This window comes from Natrix helvetica, assembly GCF_964273705.1.
Source record: "Natrix helvetica genome assembly, chromosome: 4".
In the NCBI taxonomy this organism is placed as follows: domain Eukaryota; kingdom Metazoa; phylum Chordata; class Lepidosauria; order Squamata; family Natricidae; genus Natrix; species Natrix helvetica.
In genome coordinates this window covers 161,397,824-161,416,094 of record NC_138550.1, presented here as the reverse complement: position 1 = coordinate 161,416,094, position 18,271 = coordinate 161,397,824, and the positions used below count along the sequence as shown (strand labels likewise).

Here is an 18,271-nt window from a genome sequence, read left to right as displayed (position 1 = left end):
AATATATTTTTGGACAGAGTGATGACTGGATCAATACATTTTTACACAACTCTAACAATTACATTGTCAATGTTCCAAATATCATCCAGAATTAAATCAGAGTCCAAGGCAGAGCTTTCCTCGAAGTTCCAATTTATTAAGAGAGACATGTTGGCACATCTGTGGGAAACCCGAATCTGAAAGCTTCCTGGGTTTTCCCCACCCAGTTGAAAGTTCATGATCTTGTCCCCACACCCACAAGTCCATCACCTGGTCCAATCTTCCTCTGCCATGCTGGCATTTCCACCCATCTAGTTCCGGTCAGGTGCAGAGGTGCGGAGACAAAATATGACCTTGGGCTTCTAGAAAGGAATGTTTTATTTTGACAACAACACATTCTACAATTCTACTCCTTACTATTCCCCCTCCCAATTACCCCACTAATGAAACAGCATAGTAAAATAAGAGAGAGTGTGGCAGGCCCAAGATCCTAAAAGGAATATGACTGCAGGCCTGACATACATATACATAGCTTTTGTCTTCCAACTTCTAACTTAATAAACTCATTAAAACATTCTTTTATATATCAATTTAAATAGTACTATTTTCCCAATTTATACCCCACCTCCCTACTTATTGGGGTTCTTCCTCATTCATCTCTTCCAGGGGTGGGATTGAAAATTTTTAGCAATGGTTCTCTGCCCAGTTGCTGGGTAGGCATGGCCATGGGGGGGGGGAGTGGCCTACTCGGCCTCCTGCAACACGGTGGGGGTGTTTTTGCCCTCCCCAAGCTTCAGAGGCTTTCTCTGAGCCTCCAGGAGGGCAAAAAAAGCCTTCCCCAGTCTCCAGAGGCCCCCCGGAAGCCAGAAATGGGCCCTTTTCCGGACTTCCAGATGTCCAGTAAGCCTATTTTTCACCCTCCCCAAGCTCCAGAGGCTTTTGCCGAGCCTCCGGGAGGATGAAAACATCCTCCCCGAGGCTCTGGAGGCCCTCTGGAAGCCAGAAATGGCTCAATTTCTGGTCTTCTGGAATTTTCAGTAGGCCCATTTTTCGCCCTCCCAGAGCCTCCGCACGGGCCATGCACTTACCTGGCATGATGAATGGGCCACATGGAGATTCCTGGGAGGGGAGGAGTGGGCAGGGCCAGCCAGTCCTTGCAACAAACGGTTCAGTGAACCAGATGGAAAATTAGCATCCAGTTCGCCCGAACTGGTCCGAACCAGCTGAATCCCACCCCTGGCTTTATCTTTAAAGAATACTATTCTATCTTCATGCTTCTTTACCGCTTTCTCCAAAGATAAGAGGCTAACGTTTCTAAAGGAATAAATCAAATAGGAGGAACGTTAGTGAGCGGCATGTATTTCGGAATGGGAACAATTGGGAAACTGGAAGTCAGGGCAAGAACTGTCCTTGATTACAGTTTAACTACAGTTTAATTTGAAAGGAGAGTTATGGAAAAACGTAACAAGTTGTCCTCAAGTTATGATCCTATTTGGGATCAGAATTTCTGTTGCTAAGCAAAGTGCTTGTTATGCTCTAGTTTATGACCTTTTTTCCCCACAGTTTTTAAGTAAATCATAGTGGGTGTTTAGTGAATCCAGCTTTGCCTGTTGATTTTGTTTGTTGAAAAGCAGCTAGGAAGGTTGCAGGTGGCAATCACACAACCACAGACTCTTGTAACTGTTGTAAATACAACGAGCACAATTGAGCCCAACATTTCTGTCGCTAAGTGAGGAGTGGTGTGGTGGCTTAGAGAGGGCGCTCTCACCTCACAATCAGGAGGCTGTGAGTTCAATCCTAGGTAGAGGCAGATATTTCTCTCTCTCTAGGCACAATGAGAATATATCTGCTGAGCAAAACTCTGCATTGGCGACTGGAAGGGCATACGGCCATTAAACACTCTGCTAGCTTGATGTTTGATTGCCTGACTTTGCCTAGTACGTGTATGTATATATTCCTTGTAGATAAACCACCATTTGAAAGCTACAGCTCTGTAGCTTACTGTATTTTGCTCCTGGGTTGTCTGAAAATAGTCACACTTTGCACACTCTGACACTTCAACTCCCAGAATTCCCCAGCCAGCATGGCGTTGAAGCCCAGACATCTTGGGGTTGAAGTCAAGATATCTTGAAGTCGCCAAGGTTGTGAATGCCCCAACACTGGAAGTCTTTAAGAAGATGTTGGATAGCCATTTGTCTGGAATGGTATAGGGTTTCCTGCCTAGGCAGGGGGTTGGACTAGAAGACCTCCAAGGTCCCTTCCAACTCTACTATTGTATTGTATTGTATTAGGTTGAGCAACACTGCATTTGAGGCTGTATGCTAGTATCTCCCATACTTCGCTGTCCAAAATTGGCCACATTTCCTTGGCTGGATGGAGGGGAGGGTATCCCTCTCCCTCAATTTTGAGCCCCCTGTGTACGGAAGCTGCAGGAGCTGAAAACAGTGGTGTGTTGTAAGTTGGCACTAAGACGAAGAACTGTAAATCACTTTTAAGAAAGAACAAAAGCAAAATAAGCTTCCAGGAATGGGATGAATGGCAAAATGGAATGGCCAAGATTTTATTTCACAACCAAGGAGAGGGCCTGGAAAGGATTAGTTGCCTTTTAAGGAAGGGATTAGCTTCCTTTTAAAGGAAAGTAGCGCAGCTGTAAGACCTACAGCTAAGCCAGAATGGAAAGGACACATCTGTGAAAGGGAACACATATTGAATTCACTGGCTGGGAATTATAGGCATTGTAGTTGAAGGGGTTGGAGATAGAAACTGCAGATAGATTGCGTACAGATATGAACTACCAATCCTTGCTCACCCTAAGATTTTGTTCCTCTTGTGTGTAGCTGTTGTGTGGGGGGGAGTCAACTTCACTGTAGAGATAGTCCTCAACTTAAGGTAAAGGTAAAGGTTCCTCTCCCACATGTATGTGCGAATCGTTCCCAACTCTAGGGAGCAGTGCTCATCTCTGTTTCAAAGCCGAAGAGCTAGCACTCTCCTAAGATGTCTCCATGGTCATATGGCCGGCATGACTAAACGCCGAAAGTGCACTGTTGTGGCCCAGCAGGATCCGGTTGAGCTGCTGATGGACTCGGATAGCGAGGAACCATATGAGTCTGCCCTGGACGATGTGGAGGACCCTGTGCAGGGTTCAGACTCAGAGCAGGGACCAGAGAGGCTGGTTGGCCACCAGGAGGCGCCTGAGGCATGGAGCAGTGGGGAGAATCAAAGGCAGTTTGTCCCTGATGCTAGATTGAGAAGGGCTGAGAAACGGAAGCAGCAACTCCGTAGGCAGACTCACAGAAGATGATTAAGCACAGGTGGTTGTGGATTGGCCCCTCCCAAGAGAGATTATAGGTGTGGCGTTGGGAGGGGACATTTGCAGGAAACAACCGTTCGAATTAGTAGTGAAGAAAATCTATCTGTGTATTCTAGCCGTGTCTGCTCGTTTGGACTATCATTTGAATGATCTGGGTTGCTCTATTGAACGTGAGTTGTCTAGGCCCTCAGCCAAAGGATTCATTATCTCAGTAATTAAACAGTGGCAAACAGCCAAACCTATGTTCTGGTTTATTCACAGGCATGCGGGGGGGGGGGGGGGTCAGAACAGAACACTGTTACCCTCTTGAATTTTTACATGCTTTCAAACTGCTAGGTTGGCAGAAGCAGGGACAAGTAATGGGAGCTCACTCTGTTAAATGGCGCTAGGACTTCAAACCGCCAAACTGCCGACCTTTCTGATCAACAAGCTCAGTGTCTTAGCCACGGAGCCACTGCATCCTTAGTCCTCAACTTATGACCATTCAGTTAAGCAACCCAGGGCCTCCCACACTCTCTGAGGCACACCGTGCCCCACATAATGACATAATGACAACAGGGAGAGCTGGAATTGCATGGCTGCCTTGCTTAAAAACATCAACCACTTCACTTAATGACTATAATTCTGGGCTCAGTTTTGGTGGTAGATCGAGGGCTACCTGTATTTTTCAAATTCATGTTCTACCTTTGATTTGCTTCCCTGTTTGTAGGCAGCATTGTTGCAGTACTAAATTCAGAATTAACAGTGCTTTTTTTATTCCAAAGTAGGACGTTGTGAGCTTTTGTCTGATTAGACTATATTTCTTTTTCTTTTTGACAGCACATATATTCCTGTTCCTCGTAAGATCAAAGCCAACAAAGACAAGGTGAGTTATGGCTACAATCAATCCAGGACTTTTTTTCCCTATGAGGAAAGAGCAAAGCCAGATAACCATCTAAACCAGAGATGGGGAACGATGGCCCCTTTAGGACTCCTGGACCTCAATTCCCAGAAGTCCACAATTCATAAAGGGGCCATCATTCCCCACCCCTGATCTAAACCATGATTCAAAATATGATGAGTTTCCTTTATTCCATATCCACAGTTCAGTCATTTGGTCCCATTTCCACATTTCAGTTAAATTTGGTGCTTCCAGTTTTGTTCAAACCACATTTGGTGATTAAATCTGGGTCATTCCCTCCAAGCTAAATTGTTTCTTGCAGAGATGGTCCTCACCATACAACCATAACTGAGCCCAGGCCAATCATTAAGCAGGTCATCCCACGACAGACCAAATTTGACTAACTTTTTGTGGCGGTCATTAAAAATGAATGCCAAAGTTGTGAAATGATCTCATTGTCCACAATGGGCTGCTGCTGTTGTTTTTGCTGGAAACCGGAAGTGAACACCAGTTTCCCCGGGGGTGGGGTGGATGACACACATACATTTTGGTCATGTGACCACAGAAAACTGCAAATGGCTGCAAATGTGGATTTCCAAGCACCGGATGTGTGATCCCATGGCCAGTGGGGCACAGTGGCCAGAATTTCAAATCTGAGATGTAAGTGCCTTTCTTGAACCTCTAACCTTGTTAAGGTAATGATGATTTAGTAGCTGCTGTAAGGCTGTAAACTGAGATGATGAGATGAGAATGAGTCAGCAGGGTTACTGCCACTTTAAGAAGCTATCTATATAAGAGAGGCCACGTGAAGCTGTCTTTCTCCCCCCATGTGCTCTTCCGAGTTATAGTTGAAGATTGATTGATTGCCTGGTTTTGCCTAGTACCTGTATGTATGTATGTATGTATATGTATGTATGTATGTATGTATGTATGTATGTATGTATATGTATGCATGTATGTATGTATGTATGTATATGCCTTGTAGATAAACCACTGTTTGAAAGACAAAGCCTCTGTGTACTGTATTTTGCTCCTGGGTTATCTCAAAATAGTAGTCACACTGTGCATACTCTGACAAGTCTCTTCTGATTTGATGCAAGAACTGTACAGTGGATAACACAACACAATGAAACAAACTTTTAAAAAAGAGGAAAATCCTTATTCCTCTGCACACCCTGACACTTTGTTCATACAAAGGAGAGCTGCTCGGAAACTCATTTGCTTCAAAATCTAAGAAAGATAAAGGTGATGTGTTTGGCAGAAGACGACCAGGTTAGTAAATAAAATACGTTTTGAATTACACAAAAGCCCTTGCTGTGTAATTTTTGCTTGTTGCCGTTTAATAGGTTCAGATGTTCCAACAAGCTTCAGCGTAACAGATACATAACAGGATGTCCTTGGCTGCATACATTAAAGCACAAATGGTCTTCAGGTCTCTGTCATTCATACTTGTGGGAGAGGCGCATGAATGCGTGGGTGTGGGGGGTGCACACCCATGTGCGGGGCAGGACTTATTGCAGGGGTAAGGATATGTGCGGGGGAGCACTTCATGCATGTAGGGACACGCCACATGACACGCACATACATGTGGGAGGTGCATGCGCAGGGGGCGCACACACATTGTATTTTGGGGGTTCGGGCACGCAGGCTTTGTGTACTCTGTCCAGAAAAGGTCAGCCATCGTGCCATATAATATATGTGGGCATATGCAGACTTTTGTATTATTTATTTTGTCATGTTTATGTCGTGTATATTGGTGGTGGAAACCCCTTTGAGAGCTGCATGCAATGAAATTTCATTTTAATGTATGCCAATTTGTGTACATTCAAAGTGATAATAAAGTTATTCTAAACTCTTAAGTCTAAAGGAAACTGCTTAGAAGGAACACAACCGGTCTTTCTTGGGTTCTGATCATTATTGTTCAATTATGTTTGCAGCCTATGATCTGAATGAATTAAATAAGGCAGCAAGATATATTTTTTAATCACCCTGTGTCCTAATCCTTGTAATTCCCACAGCAAGCAATTGCATTCATCTATAAAATGGATTGTAAAAAAACTCTGCTGTCTCCTAAGGGGAAGGTTTAGGTTTGCACAGCATGCAATTTCAGGGACCACCTTCCCAAATAAACGGTGGCATCTGAATGTTTCAAACCTGACATTAATTTTGAAGAAAATTACCAGACAGACTTTATTAAACTTTCCCCAATAGAGGCAGGGATGGAGCAGAGCTCAATTGCCAAGAAAGTGTTGTTGTGGCGCCACCTACAGGCAGCAGACAGAACAGCCCAGTTGCCCCTTAAAACGAACTTGAGTCAAACCGGAAAATGAGATGCTTCCAAATTTCAGTTTTTATCTTTGAGAATAACTCAGATTGAAAAAAATGTTGTGAGTTATGATTGCAGGCTTCTTTTTTTCACGGGGATAAAATTATGGAAGACCTTATAGATACCATCCCGAACTTCCAGAACAGCAACCACAAAAACAGGGATATAAATACAATCAATCGGGGTTTTTTATAAAAAGCAAGCTGGCATCCAGTACAGGGCTGATATCGAGCATCTCCATTCTTTCCAAAAATGTGTCTTGGGCCCTAGAAAGATTTTCCTTTTGGGCATTCTCAGAAAATTAGAAGTGAATTCTGCTTCCGATTCTTCACCCAAATGATGAAATAACCTGAAGAGGGATCAAAGGAAGGATGTGGCAGGAAACAATTTAGAGAATGACAAAATTGTCAACTTGGAAACAACCACAAGGATCAGCTAACCCAGCCCTCTCCCTCCCCCCTCCCTCTCCCCTCTCTCATGGATGGATGGATGGATGGATGGATGGATGGATGGATGGATGGATGGATGGATGGATGGATAGATAGATAGATAGATAGATAGATAATAGATAGATGACAGATATGGAGATAGATAGATAGATAGATAGATAGATAGATAGATAATAGATAGATGACAGATATGGAGATAGATAGATAGATAGATAGATAGATAGATAGATAGATAGATAGATAGATAGATGATAGATAGATGACAGATATGGAGATAGATAGATAGATAGATAGATAGATAGATGACAGATATGTAGATAGATAGATAGATAGATAGATAGATAGATAGATGACAGATATGTAGATAGATAGATAGATAGATAGATAGATAGATAGATAATAGATAGATGACAGATATGGAGATAGATAGATAGATAGATAGATAGATAGATAGATAGATAGATAGATAGATAGATAGATAGATAATAGATAGATGACAGATATGGAGATGATAGATAGATAGATAGATAGATAGATAGATAGATAGATAGATAGATAGATAGATAGATAGATAGATAGATAATAGATAGATGACAGATATGTATGTATATATATATATATATATATATATATATGATAGATAGATAGATAGATAGATAGATAGATGATAGGTAGGTAGGTAGGTAGGTAGGTAGGTAGGTAGGTAGATAGATAGATAGATAGATGACTGATATGTAGATAGATAGATAGATAGATAGATAGATAGATAGATAGATAGATGAGAAAGAGAGAGAAATAGGCAGACATGGATGATGGATGGATGGATGTGTGTATATGTGTGTGTGTGTGAGAGAGAGAGATACATGGAGGGAAAGAAACATAAACAGAGACAGACATAGAAAGAATAACAGGAATGACAGAGTTGCAAGGGACCTTGGAGATCTTCTAGTCTAACCCCCTACTCAGGCAGCAGACCGTGTAACATTTCAGGCAAAAGGCTTTCCAGTTTCGTCTTAAAAACCTCCAGTATTGGAGCACCTGCAACTTCTGGTGGCAAGCTGTTCCACTGGTAAATCGTCCTCACTGTTAGAAAGTTTCCCCTTAATTCCAGGTTGCTTCTCTCCTTGGTTACTTTCCATCCATTGCTTCTTGTTCAGGTGCTTTGGAGAATAGATTGACCCCCTCCTCTTTGTGGCAGCTCTTCAAATACCGGAAATACTGGATGGATGGATGGATGGATGGATGGATGGATGGATGGATGGATGGATGGACAGACAGACAAACATGGCTGCTGGATGGATGGGAGGGAGGGAGGGAGGGAGAGAAAGAGAGAAGGAGGGGCTTTCTGAAGAACCTCCAATGACTTAAACACTTGAGAATGAGTTTGAATGAGTTTGCTTTAATTCACTCCCATCCTGGCAGCCATTCTATGAATAGAAATCCACACCTCATCCATCACTTTTGCAAGAGCCACCATACGCTGCATTCCAAATTCCAGATGTGCGCGTGGGCCCTGAAAAGATACACCCTGCACCACTGGATTCTGATCGAGAGCTGAGGCCTACCAGGCTTCTGGAAAGCTGCTTTAGAATTTCTTGCTGCTTAGATGGTTTTTAGCAGATTCTCCAGGTCTCTTAATGTTTTGCATATACAATTTGAGCAGAGTTATGAGTCTTCTGGCAGAATAAATGTTTATTAATGGTTGATTTATTCAGTGTGTGTGGCTACTCTCTTGCCAAGCAACTCTAGGTAGCTAAGATGGGTTTAAAAAAAAAGTCATTGGATTATACAAAATCTAGCAAAGGCAAATATTGCACAGAGGACAGTAATCACATATTGCATATTAATAGCAATAACCCTTAGACTTATATACCACTCCATAGTGCTTTAGAGCACACTGTCAAAGTTCCAACAGATGCCCTAATTACCTCATGAGTATCGAGCCAAGTTTCAAGAGAAAACCAGTAATTTATTAGGAGCAGCTACTCGAGTGAGGTCAACTCTGCCGCGTGTAAATTACGGCTCAACTTTGACCCTGTTTCCCCCCTCCTCTCAGTCTGTGTCATAAATCACATTCTCCAACTGAGGCTTTGGTAATCTGAGAGCCAACCCTGGAAGAAGGTATGCATGGGATGTGCTCCCCTTTTGCTGCCCATGGTAACTCGAGAGCAGACGAGAAATGCTTTGCGAGTTGACATTCGGCTCCCCTCACTGACCTCAGAAGGATGGAACTTTGAGCTGGTCAGGATCGAACTCCTGGCAGTGGGCAGAGTTAACCTGCAATGCTGCACCCTGATCACTGCGCCACCAAGGCTCCTCTTAATGGTTCATACAACATCCTGTCTCAGGGCCAGAGAAGAACCAGTTCTCAAAGACCTTTCTAAAGGCCAGAAGGATCAGGCCACCTGAATCTGAGGACAGAGAGGTGCTGTTCTATAGGGAAAGGGCACCAACAAAGAAGGCCTACTTCCTACATATCCCATAAGAGGACACTTGGCTAGATAGGACTCTGAAATTAGCAATCCCGGCCAAACGTGAGGTGAGCACAGATAATTGGAGATAGATGGCCCTAGAGATAACCTAGTCTACTTGGAGTCAGCGCAACTCAAGCAGTAGATCTGTGGGTGGTATTAGAGTTGTGTCCATAAAGATTTACTCTGGCCCGTTCTGGACCATCTGTAGCAGTGGTTAGTTGCCAATTTTTTTTACTGCCGGTTTGGGTGCTCTCCCACACAAGCCACTTCTGCACATGCACAGAAGCGTCCGGGAGGGTGGGTGGAGCCTCCCACCACCGCTACTAACGGTTCACCCGACCCTGGCCGAACCAGGAGCAACCCACCTCTGATCTGTAGCTTCTGAGTGGTCTTAAAGAACAGGAATCTAAACTCTCTCTTTTCAGCTTGTCAATATATAGCTTTCAAGGGCAGCCCCTTGTAGGGCACACACTGCAGTAATCCAAACAATAATCCCAGCTGGCTATTCTGATGGTTAGTTTGGGTTTGGGCCACCGGTGGCATCACCTGCCAAAACCATGACTGGATTCTCTGTGCTTGCAAATTATTGGGTTTTTTTATTATTATTATTATGTTTATCATTCCTAGCTGATTATGCTGATGGACAGCTTGGATTTTGGCCATTGGTGGCATCCCCTGCCAAAACTGTGCCTGGATTTTCTGTGCTTATAAATTATTGGTTTCTTAGAAACTCGGCTCTATTGTTATGCTAAAATCCGAGCTAGGAAAAGCTACCTAAGCAAGACTTTTCATACTGTAGTGTTATTTTTTTTCCCCCTTTCATCCCCCTTTCTTTTTCAACATCCTACACAATCCACTTCTAGCCCTTGATGATAGGATGTATAAAATAAATACTGTTTTTCAAATCTGGGCCGTACTTTTTTCAAAAGAGCATTGTATTTAAATGTCCTGCAACGACAGGCTTTTATCTAAGAACCTCAAAGTGAAGGGCGTTTCTTCAGTGTTCAATTGTTGTTTGCTGAGGATGTATAAGACTTGCCAATTGGGGAGAGTACATTTTGTACATTCCTAGAATTTGCTGGAGGTTTTTTTTTTTTTCCCCGTGCTGAATTATCTCCGAAACTAAACTAACAAGATACGTTCTTTCATTCTGTGCAGATCATGGTTTATCACCCGAGTTTTATGAAATACGTTTATGACAACTGGCTCCAACATCATGGAAGGTATCCCTCAACCGGCTTCCTGTCCATTATCTTTGCAATTCACCTCTGTGATGAGGTAGGTGCCCTATTAAAAGACTACCTTCAGAAAAAGTGGGGGATCCTGGTTTGCATGGTAATCTGAATGGACTTGATAACCCAACCATTGTAATTCTGTCTCCTATATTCCTCCTCTATCTTCCTTTGTGTTTGTCTATTCTGTTTATTCCTTTTTCCTGAATATGTCATTACCAGTCCTCTAATATATGATTCGCTGATATCATACACATTCTGCAGTGATGTATCCTCCTTTCTGTTTTCCTTAAAGAAAACAACTATTTCTTTTTCTATATATTGCTGGAATTCCTTTTCCTTTAGTAAGTTATGCTTTAATTTCCATCCCGTTCTTTTTCTCTGCCCTTTCCAAATCATTGTTATTGGATTATGTTCTGCCCACATATTCGTTTCTATATCAATCTTGTGTGTTTTAGCAGTTAATCCTGTGGTCATCCAAATCACATCTATTCTTGATCATGCCTGTTTGAATAGAATGTATATTGCTTTTCTTTTGGGTATCTTCTCCAGACATCTTGTAAACTTACAATACAATACAATAGTAGAGTTGGAAGGGACCTTGGAGGTCTTCTAGTCCAATCCCCTGCCTAGGCAGGAAACCCTATACTGTTTCATACTTAATTCCTCTATCATTGTGAAGAATGTTTTGGGGAGACCCAACCATTGTTCACATTGACCCTTAAATATCTAGAAGAAAAATGTTGAGACTTTGGAAAAAGTGCAAAGAAGAGCAATGGAGATGATTAAAGGCCTGGAGACTAAAACATATGAAGAACGGTTGCAGGAGTTTAGAGAAAAGAAGGACTAGGGGGAGACATGATAGCAGAGTTCCAGTATTTGAAAGGCTGCCACAAAGAGGAGGGGGTCAATTTATTTTCCAAAGCGTCAGAAAACAAGACAAGAAACAATGAATGGAAACTGACCAAGGAGAGAAGCAACTTGGAATTGAAGATAAACTTCGTAACAATGAGAACAATTAACCAGTGAAACTGCTTGCTTCCAGAAGTTATGGGTGCTTCATGTCTGGAAGTCCCAAAGGTGTAGAAAGTCTAGGTGTCTCTTGAAAAAAAGCACCTTCGGGACAACCATGACCTAGATCAGTGATGGCGAACCTATGGCACGAGTGCCACAAGTGGCATGCGGAGCCATATGTCAGGGCACGCAAGGCGCTGCCCTGTCAGCTGGCTAGTGCGCATGCGCGCGCTGGCCAGCTGAGTTCACCTTTTTAAAAGCTATTTTTCGCCTTCCTCAGGCTCCAGAGGTTTTATAGGAGCCTGGGGAGGGAGAAAAGAGCCTCCCCCCCCCGAGGCTTCAGGGACCGTCCCTGAAGCCTTTGGAACGCTTAAAACCACCCTCCGAGCAAACCGGAAGTGACTTCTGGGTTGCTCAGAGGGTCGTTTTAAGCGTTCAGAAGGCTTCAGGGACCGTCCAGAGGCTTCCCTGATGCCTTCGGAGCACTTAAAACGACCCTCCGAGCAACCCGGACTTCCGGTTTGCTCGGAGGTTGGTTTTAAGCGCTCCGAAGGCTTCAGAGACTGTCCGAGGCTTCCCTGATGCCTTCGGAGTGCTTAAAACGACCCTCCGAGCAACCCGGAAGTCACTTCCGGTTTGCTCGGAGGGTGGTTTTAAGCGCTCCGAAGGCTTCAGGGAAGCCTCTGGACAGTCCCTGAAGCCTCCGGAGGGCCTCTGGGGGGTCGGGGGAGGCTCTTTTCGCCCTCCCCAGGCTCCTATAAAGCCCCTGGAGCCTGGGGAGGGTGAAAAAAGCATGTAAAAATGGGGGGGCGTGCGTTGTGCGCGCATGCGCACTGGGGGGGGTCGCGCGTTGCCTTATGGGTGTGGCACGCCCACACTCAACCCCCCTGCGCTCCCCCACTTGTGGCACACGAGCCAAAAAAGGTTCGCCATCACTGACCTAGATGACTGAGAATCTTCATAGACATTCATGACTGGAAGTTTTTAAGAAGAAATTGGACAGTCACTTGTCTGAAATGGTACAGCATGTTCTGCTTGAAAAGTCTGGACTAGAAGACCTCCAAGGTCTCTTCTAGCTCTATTCTTTTTTTTTAACTGATTGATTTTTTCTTTTTTTCATAAGATTATCTACATTTATTTTACATAACGAGAAACAGTTTTTTTTTTACATCCATATAAACATTCATGTTTAGAATTTTCTAGCCGTTTACATTTATTTTTTCAAGTTTAAGACTTTAATTTTATGTATTTTATAATTATTGTTAAAGATTTTAATTACAACAGTAACAGCAAATATAAACGAAGCTCAGAGAAAGGAAAAATAAAAAGAATATTCTGATTCATATTCAGAAAAAAAAAACATTAAAAAAAAATGTTTTCCCCACACATCCTGTTCCCATTCCTGTTATCTTAATGACGCTATTCCTTATTTTCTGTGAATTTATCTCAAGCTATTGCTTTATTTCAGCGTTCTGCACCATCGCCCTTTTTAGACAATGAGAATTGTACTTCAACAACGCCTCGAGGGTAGTAGGTGGCTAACCTGCTACTAAATCATGTTTTTTTTCTCCCGGGGAGCCTACGTAATTTTGGAAAACAATATCTTCAGTTGCAAAGGAGGGGGGCTAACATTGTCTTGTGGTTGTCATGGTTACTTCAGCAATACCTGCAAAGGTATTAATAGAGGGATAGAATCAAGTTCACATGAAGTTTAGTACTGCTCTTTTTACTTTACTTTACTTTTATTCATATTTATAGACCGCCCCCTCTCCCAAAAGGGACTCGGGGCGGTGTACAGTCAATACATAAAAAGAATACATAGATAAATCAATACTTAGATATTAAATACATAAATAATTAAATGCTTAGATGGAGGAGGTTAAAAGAACTGTACATTCAAGTAAAGTATATAAAATACAATCTTTAAAAGACCCCTAAAAATACCCCACAGAATTAAATTTAAAATGATTCTCCAGAAATTTCAATTAAAATATATCTGCCAGGAGGTAAAAACTATGAGTGTGCCAGGCCAGCTAATCGAAACAGGTGAGTCTTTAGTTTTTGTCGGAAGGAGCGGAAGTCGGTGGTGGTTCTGATGTCGGGGGGGAGGTCATTCTAGAGGGTTGGGCCCATCACAGAGAAGGCTCTACTCCTAGGCGCCGCCCGTTGGCATTGCCTAGTGGACGGCACCAGGAGAAGCCCCTCCCTGTGAGAGCGAATTGGCCGCAGGGATGTGTGTGGCAGGATGCGATCCCGCAGATAGCTCTACAAAGCCTTAGTTAAGAGCACATTTGGAATACTTACACCCAGTTCTGTTCCCCACAATATAAAAAAACATGTTGAGACTCTGGAAAGAGTGCAGAGAAGAGCCACAAAGAGGATTAGGAGGCTGGAGGTGAAAGGATTACAGTCATGGGAACAGGATGTGTGGAAAAACATTTTTAAAACTGTTCTGGGTATTTAAGGGTCAACTTGGACAATGGTTAAGTCATCGGGTCAATGCAAGTTGCAGGAATTGGGGTATTGTCTAACGCAGGGGTGTCCAAATTTGGGAACTTTTAAGACTTGTGGACTTCAACTCCCAGAAGACCGCAAGTCTTAAAGTTGCCAAGTTTGGACACCCCTGATCTAATGAAAAGAAGGATTAGGGGAGACATGATAGCAATGTTCCAGCATTTGAGGGGCTCCCTCAATATTTGAGGGGCTCCTACAAAGATGAGAGGATCAAACTATTTTCCAAAGCACCAGAAACAACAGATGGAAACTAACCATGCAGAGAAGCAACCTGGAACTAAGGAAAAAATCCCTAGCGGTTAGAGCAATCAACCAATGGAGCAGCTTTCCTTCAGATGTCATGGGTGCTCCATCGGTGGAGGCTATTATTCTATGCTCTTAAGATTGATAGAAATATTAGATGTAAGGAAAATGAAATCCACTTAAGAACCAAACCTTGCAGAATTCTTTTCTTCCCCCTATCCATTCTTTCTCTGTACATGAGTGGTGCGGTGGCTTAGAGGTGGAGCTCTCGCCTCACAGTCAGAAGGCTGTGAGTTCAATCCAAAGTAGAGGCAGATATTTCTCTCTCTGGGCACACTGAGAATTTATCTGCTGAATAAAACTCCACATTGACGACAGGGAAGGGCATCCGGCCAGTAAACACTCAGCTCCATTCAATTGCCCAGCTTCCACCCTGATAGGGATTATGGGGTTATTCAAAGGAGATGATGATGATGATTCTTTCTCCATAGGTGGATCTCTACGGCTTTGGGGCAGACAGTAAAGGCAACTGGCACCACTATTGGGAGAACAATCCTTCTGGGGGAGCCTTTCGTCAAACCGGCGTCCATGATGGGGACTTCGAAGCCAATGTGACGCAAATCCTTGCCTCCACGGCCAAAATACGTCTCTTCAAGGGCAGATGACCCCGGCTGTCAGACAAGCGGTGATCTCTGACGAGAAGGAAAGGCCGATGTTTTCAAATAAATGGAGTCTTGGAGTGGGCGGTCTGTCAGGTCCCAGCCGAGAAAGCTTCAGAGAACTGCAAGCTGCAATTAGCAGGCAGCTTTGAAAGGCCCCTCAAATACGGCTTCGGAGTTTTGACAGCGTAGGAAAAACGCCCAATTTGGAAAGGAATGTCCTATTCGAGACTGTCCTCTTTGTAGCCAATGTTTTAATTCCTTTTCCGTTCGTCAGAATGACTCGGTTTTCAGCTTCTACAAAACAAAAAACAAAAAAAACGGGGGAGGCAGAAGAGATCAGGGATTTGCAAACACCCTCTTGGTTTCAAAATTACCTCAGAAAAAAGCTTTATTCCAATCACGGTCTTTTCTTTTGAAGGATCCTGGCAAGGCCAAAAACAACCCACTCTGGTTCTTGTTGGGTGGGATGGACAAGCGGCTTGCAGCCTGCGCGCAAAAGGTTGCCGTGCCTTGTCGTTTCGTGTTTTTTGGCTATTGAAACGAAACGTCCTGTTTCCGGGTAATATTACCATTGCTATTGAGTGTGGTTACAAGCCCAGGAGTAGGGCTCAAAGGAAATAATGCAAACAGAAGGTCAATACTTTTATTTCCTTTTTCCTTTTTTTAAAATGGTTTGCCACAGCATGGCTCTCAATTCTCTTGCAATGGAGAGAAATGAATTAAAGATGCACCCAAACACACGCAAATGACACGCACCAATACAGTGCAAGATCTGGGCACCATAAATTTAGACAACTCCCTTGAGGGCATCCAAGGTGATTTTTAAATTTCTGCATCGTTGGGAGTTTTGCAGCCCAGAACTTTGGCTTAACACACAAACACACAGACATACACAACTGCCATTGACATGTGCCTTTCTAAAACACCCATAATATAAAGAGAGTGTATTTGTTCTGTTCCCTCGGAGACTGAAAACTCAGAATTCTACCTGTTCTATGAAAATAAGGGACAGAAAGTTTTAAAACCTGCTCATTGCATCTTGTATGGCGCAGTGGTTAGAGTGCAGTACTGCAGGCTACTTCAGCAGACTTCTAGCTGCAGTTCAGCAGTTCAAATCTCACCAGGCTCCAGGTTGACTCAGCCTTCCATCCTTCCGAGGTGGGTAAAATGAGGACCCAGATTGTTGGGGGCAAGAGGCTGACTCTGTAAACCGCTTAGACAGGGCTGTAAAAGCACTGTGAAGCGGTATATAAGTCTTAAGTGCTGTTGCTATTGCTATGTATGGGTGGCTTTTGACTTTTTGAGGACAGAAGAAGGAAAGGAAAAGGAACCTTCCTTTTGGGGGGAGGGTCTTATTTTCAAGAACTCTTAGGAGGGGGGAAAATGAAAGATTTGTACTTCTATTTTTTACAGCTGTTGTAAATTTAAATATATATTTTAAAGTATTGAGAGTTAAAAGGGGGGAAAGGGATTGTCCCATCAGCATGAGAACAGCAAGCCATGGATCTGAGAAAAATGCAGTTTACCAGCAGGGTCCAAATTTCCATCCAAATTCCAGGAGGTCCATTTTGAGAGAGAGGAATTATTGCAAGAACTCCCATTAAAATGCATCAGAGCTCCATGGATATATATAGGATCCTAACCACCAATCAAAGTCCAAACAACAAGGAGAATTCATCTACAGTCCACAGTTGCAAAAGTTAGAGAACTTTTGCAGAAAAGTTACAGGAAGAGGAATAATTCGATGCTCTAGAACCGTGATGGCAAGCCTGTGGCCACGCGAGCCATCGCGCCAGCTCAGCTCCACCACGCATGTACACAATGTCTCCCGCTGGCCAGCTGATTTTCGGGTCTCTGCCGTGCATGCACAGGGGCGCATTCGGGAGATGTGCGTGCATGCATGAGAGGTCAGGGGGTCATGTGCACAGAGAGCACGGCCAGTGCAGTGCTCCCCCCCTACTGTGGACTGTTTTTGGTTCCAGGAGGTTGCAGAGAGGCCTATTAGGCCCAAAACGGGATGCGTGGGGGTCACTCGTGCATGCGCAGGGTGGGGGAGCAGGGTGGGTCATGCACACATTGCATTATGGGTGGGTGAGCGCGCACGACTTTCGACGCACGATGTCAAAAAGGTTAGCCATCACTGCTCTAGAACGTGGAACTCAAACCTAAATAGATGGAGCCAACCAGATGGCAGAAGCCCATTGGGGGAGGCCCTAAAGAGGTAGCAGCATTGTGAAAATAGGAGATGGATGAATTATTATTATTACCTCATTTAGCTAGACATCCAACGACCCTCTTCTCTCACCTCTAAGACACAAAGAACTTACTTAGGTTCAAGATGCTTCTTTGCAGGCCTTTTTCATGGTGCATTGATCAATCTTTTCACCCCATGGAACCCTGCTATTGGTTTTGGAACCTTAGGCACCATAGTCTAGCACAGGGATCCCCAAACTTGGCGACTTTTAAGACTTGTGGACTTCAACTCCCAGAATTCTCCAGCCAGCATAGCTATGTTGGCTGGAGAATGCTAGAGTTGAAATCCACAAGTCTTAAAAATCACCAAGTTTGAAGACCTCTGGTCTAGCACTTCTAGGGCCAAATTGAGGTAGGCTGGTCTAGAACATGGAACCGCTTCTTTTTATAAAACAGAAAAATAAGATTGAGGTTGCAATGTAAACTTCCCTCCCACCCTCCCTCCAAGAATTTCTTCACTGGTCGCAAATCTGCTTTTCTGGTTTGGAGGTCATATAATTTCATTGTCTTCTTCAAAAGAAAGCCGGCCCATTTCAAATAAACTATGTTTTAAAATAGATTGTCCCGAGTACCGTAACATTAAAGCCTTCATATATTTTGTAGCACAGGTTTAAATCACGATTTCTTTAAATCATGTCCAAGGACGTTAGTCCTCCTGAGACTGTATGGCTTCTGGAATGAGAATGAGCTTCTTTTTCTAGACTTTTCTAGACTCTGCAGGGGTTTTTCCCCCTCTTCTTTTAATGGTGACTTATTGATGTACAGGAAAAGGTGCTTCTACTTATCTCCATGAAGACATGATGTGCCTCTTGAATTCTGCTGATCACACTTTGATTAAATATTACAGCAAGCCAGGTAACATCATCTTGCTCAGTTGGCACCCTTAAACTGTGTACCCCAAATGCTTCCTTCAGGAGTTTTTTGGGGGGTTTCTT

General features: G+C 43.5%; 1 protein-coding gene across 5 annotated transcripts in view; it reads left to right on the top strand.

Annotated features, from left to right (window-relative positions):
* The window catches only part of ST3GAL1 (ST3 beta-galactoside alpha-2,3-sialyltransferase 1), a 142,357-nt gene extending 125,256 nt beyond the window's left edge, over positions 1 to 17,101 (top strand). For all 5 annotated transcript variants that reach the window (XM_081949872.1, XM_081949873.1, XM_081949870.1 and 2 more), the window contains 3 exons: positions 4,109 to 4,154; positions 10,577 to 10,696; positions 14,913 to 17,101. In XM_081949872.1, coding sequence (XP_081805998.1) covers positions 4,109 to 4,154; positions 10,577 to 10,696; positions 14,913 to 15,086 — 340 coding nt within the window. In that variant the 3' untranslated portion in view covers positions 15,087 to 17,101. The remainder of the gene's footprint in view (positions 1 to 4,108; positions 4,155 to 10,576; positions 10,697 to 14,912) is intronic.
* Positions 17,102 to 18,271: the final 1,170 nt, after the last annotated feature.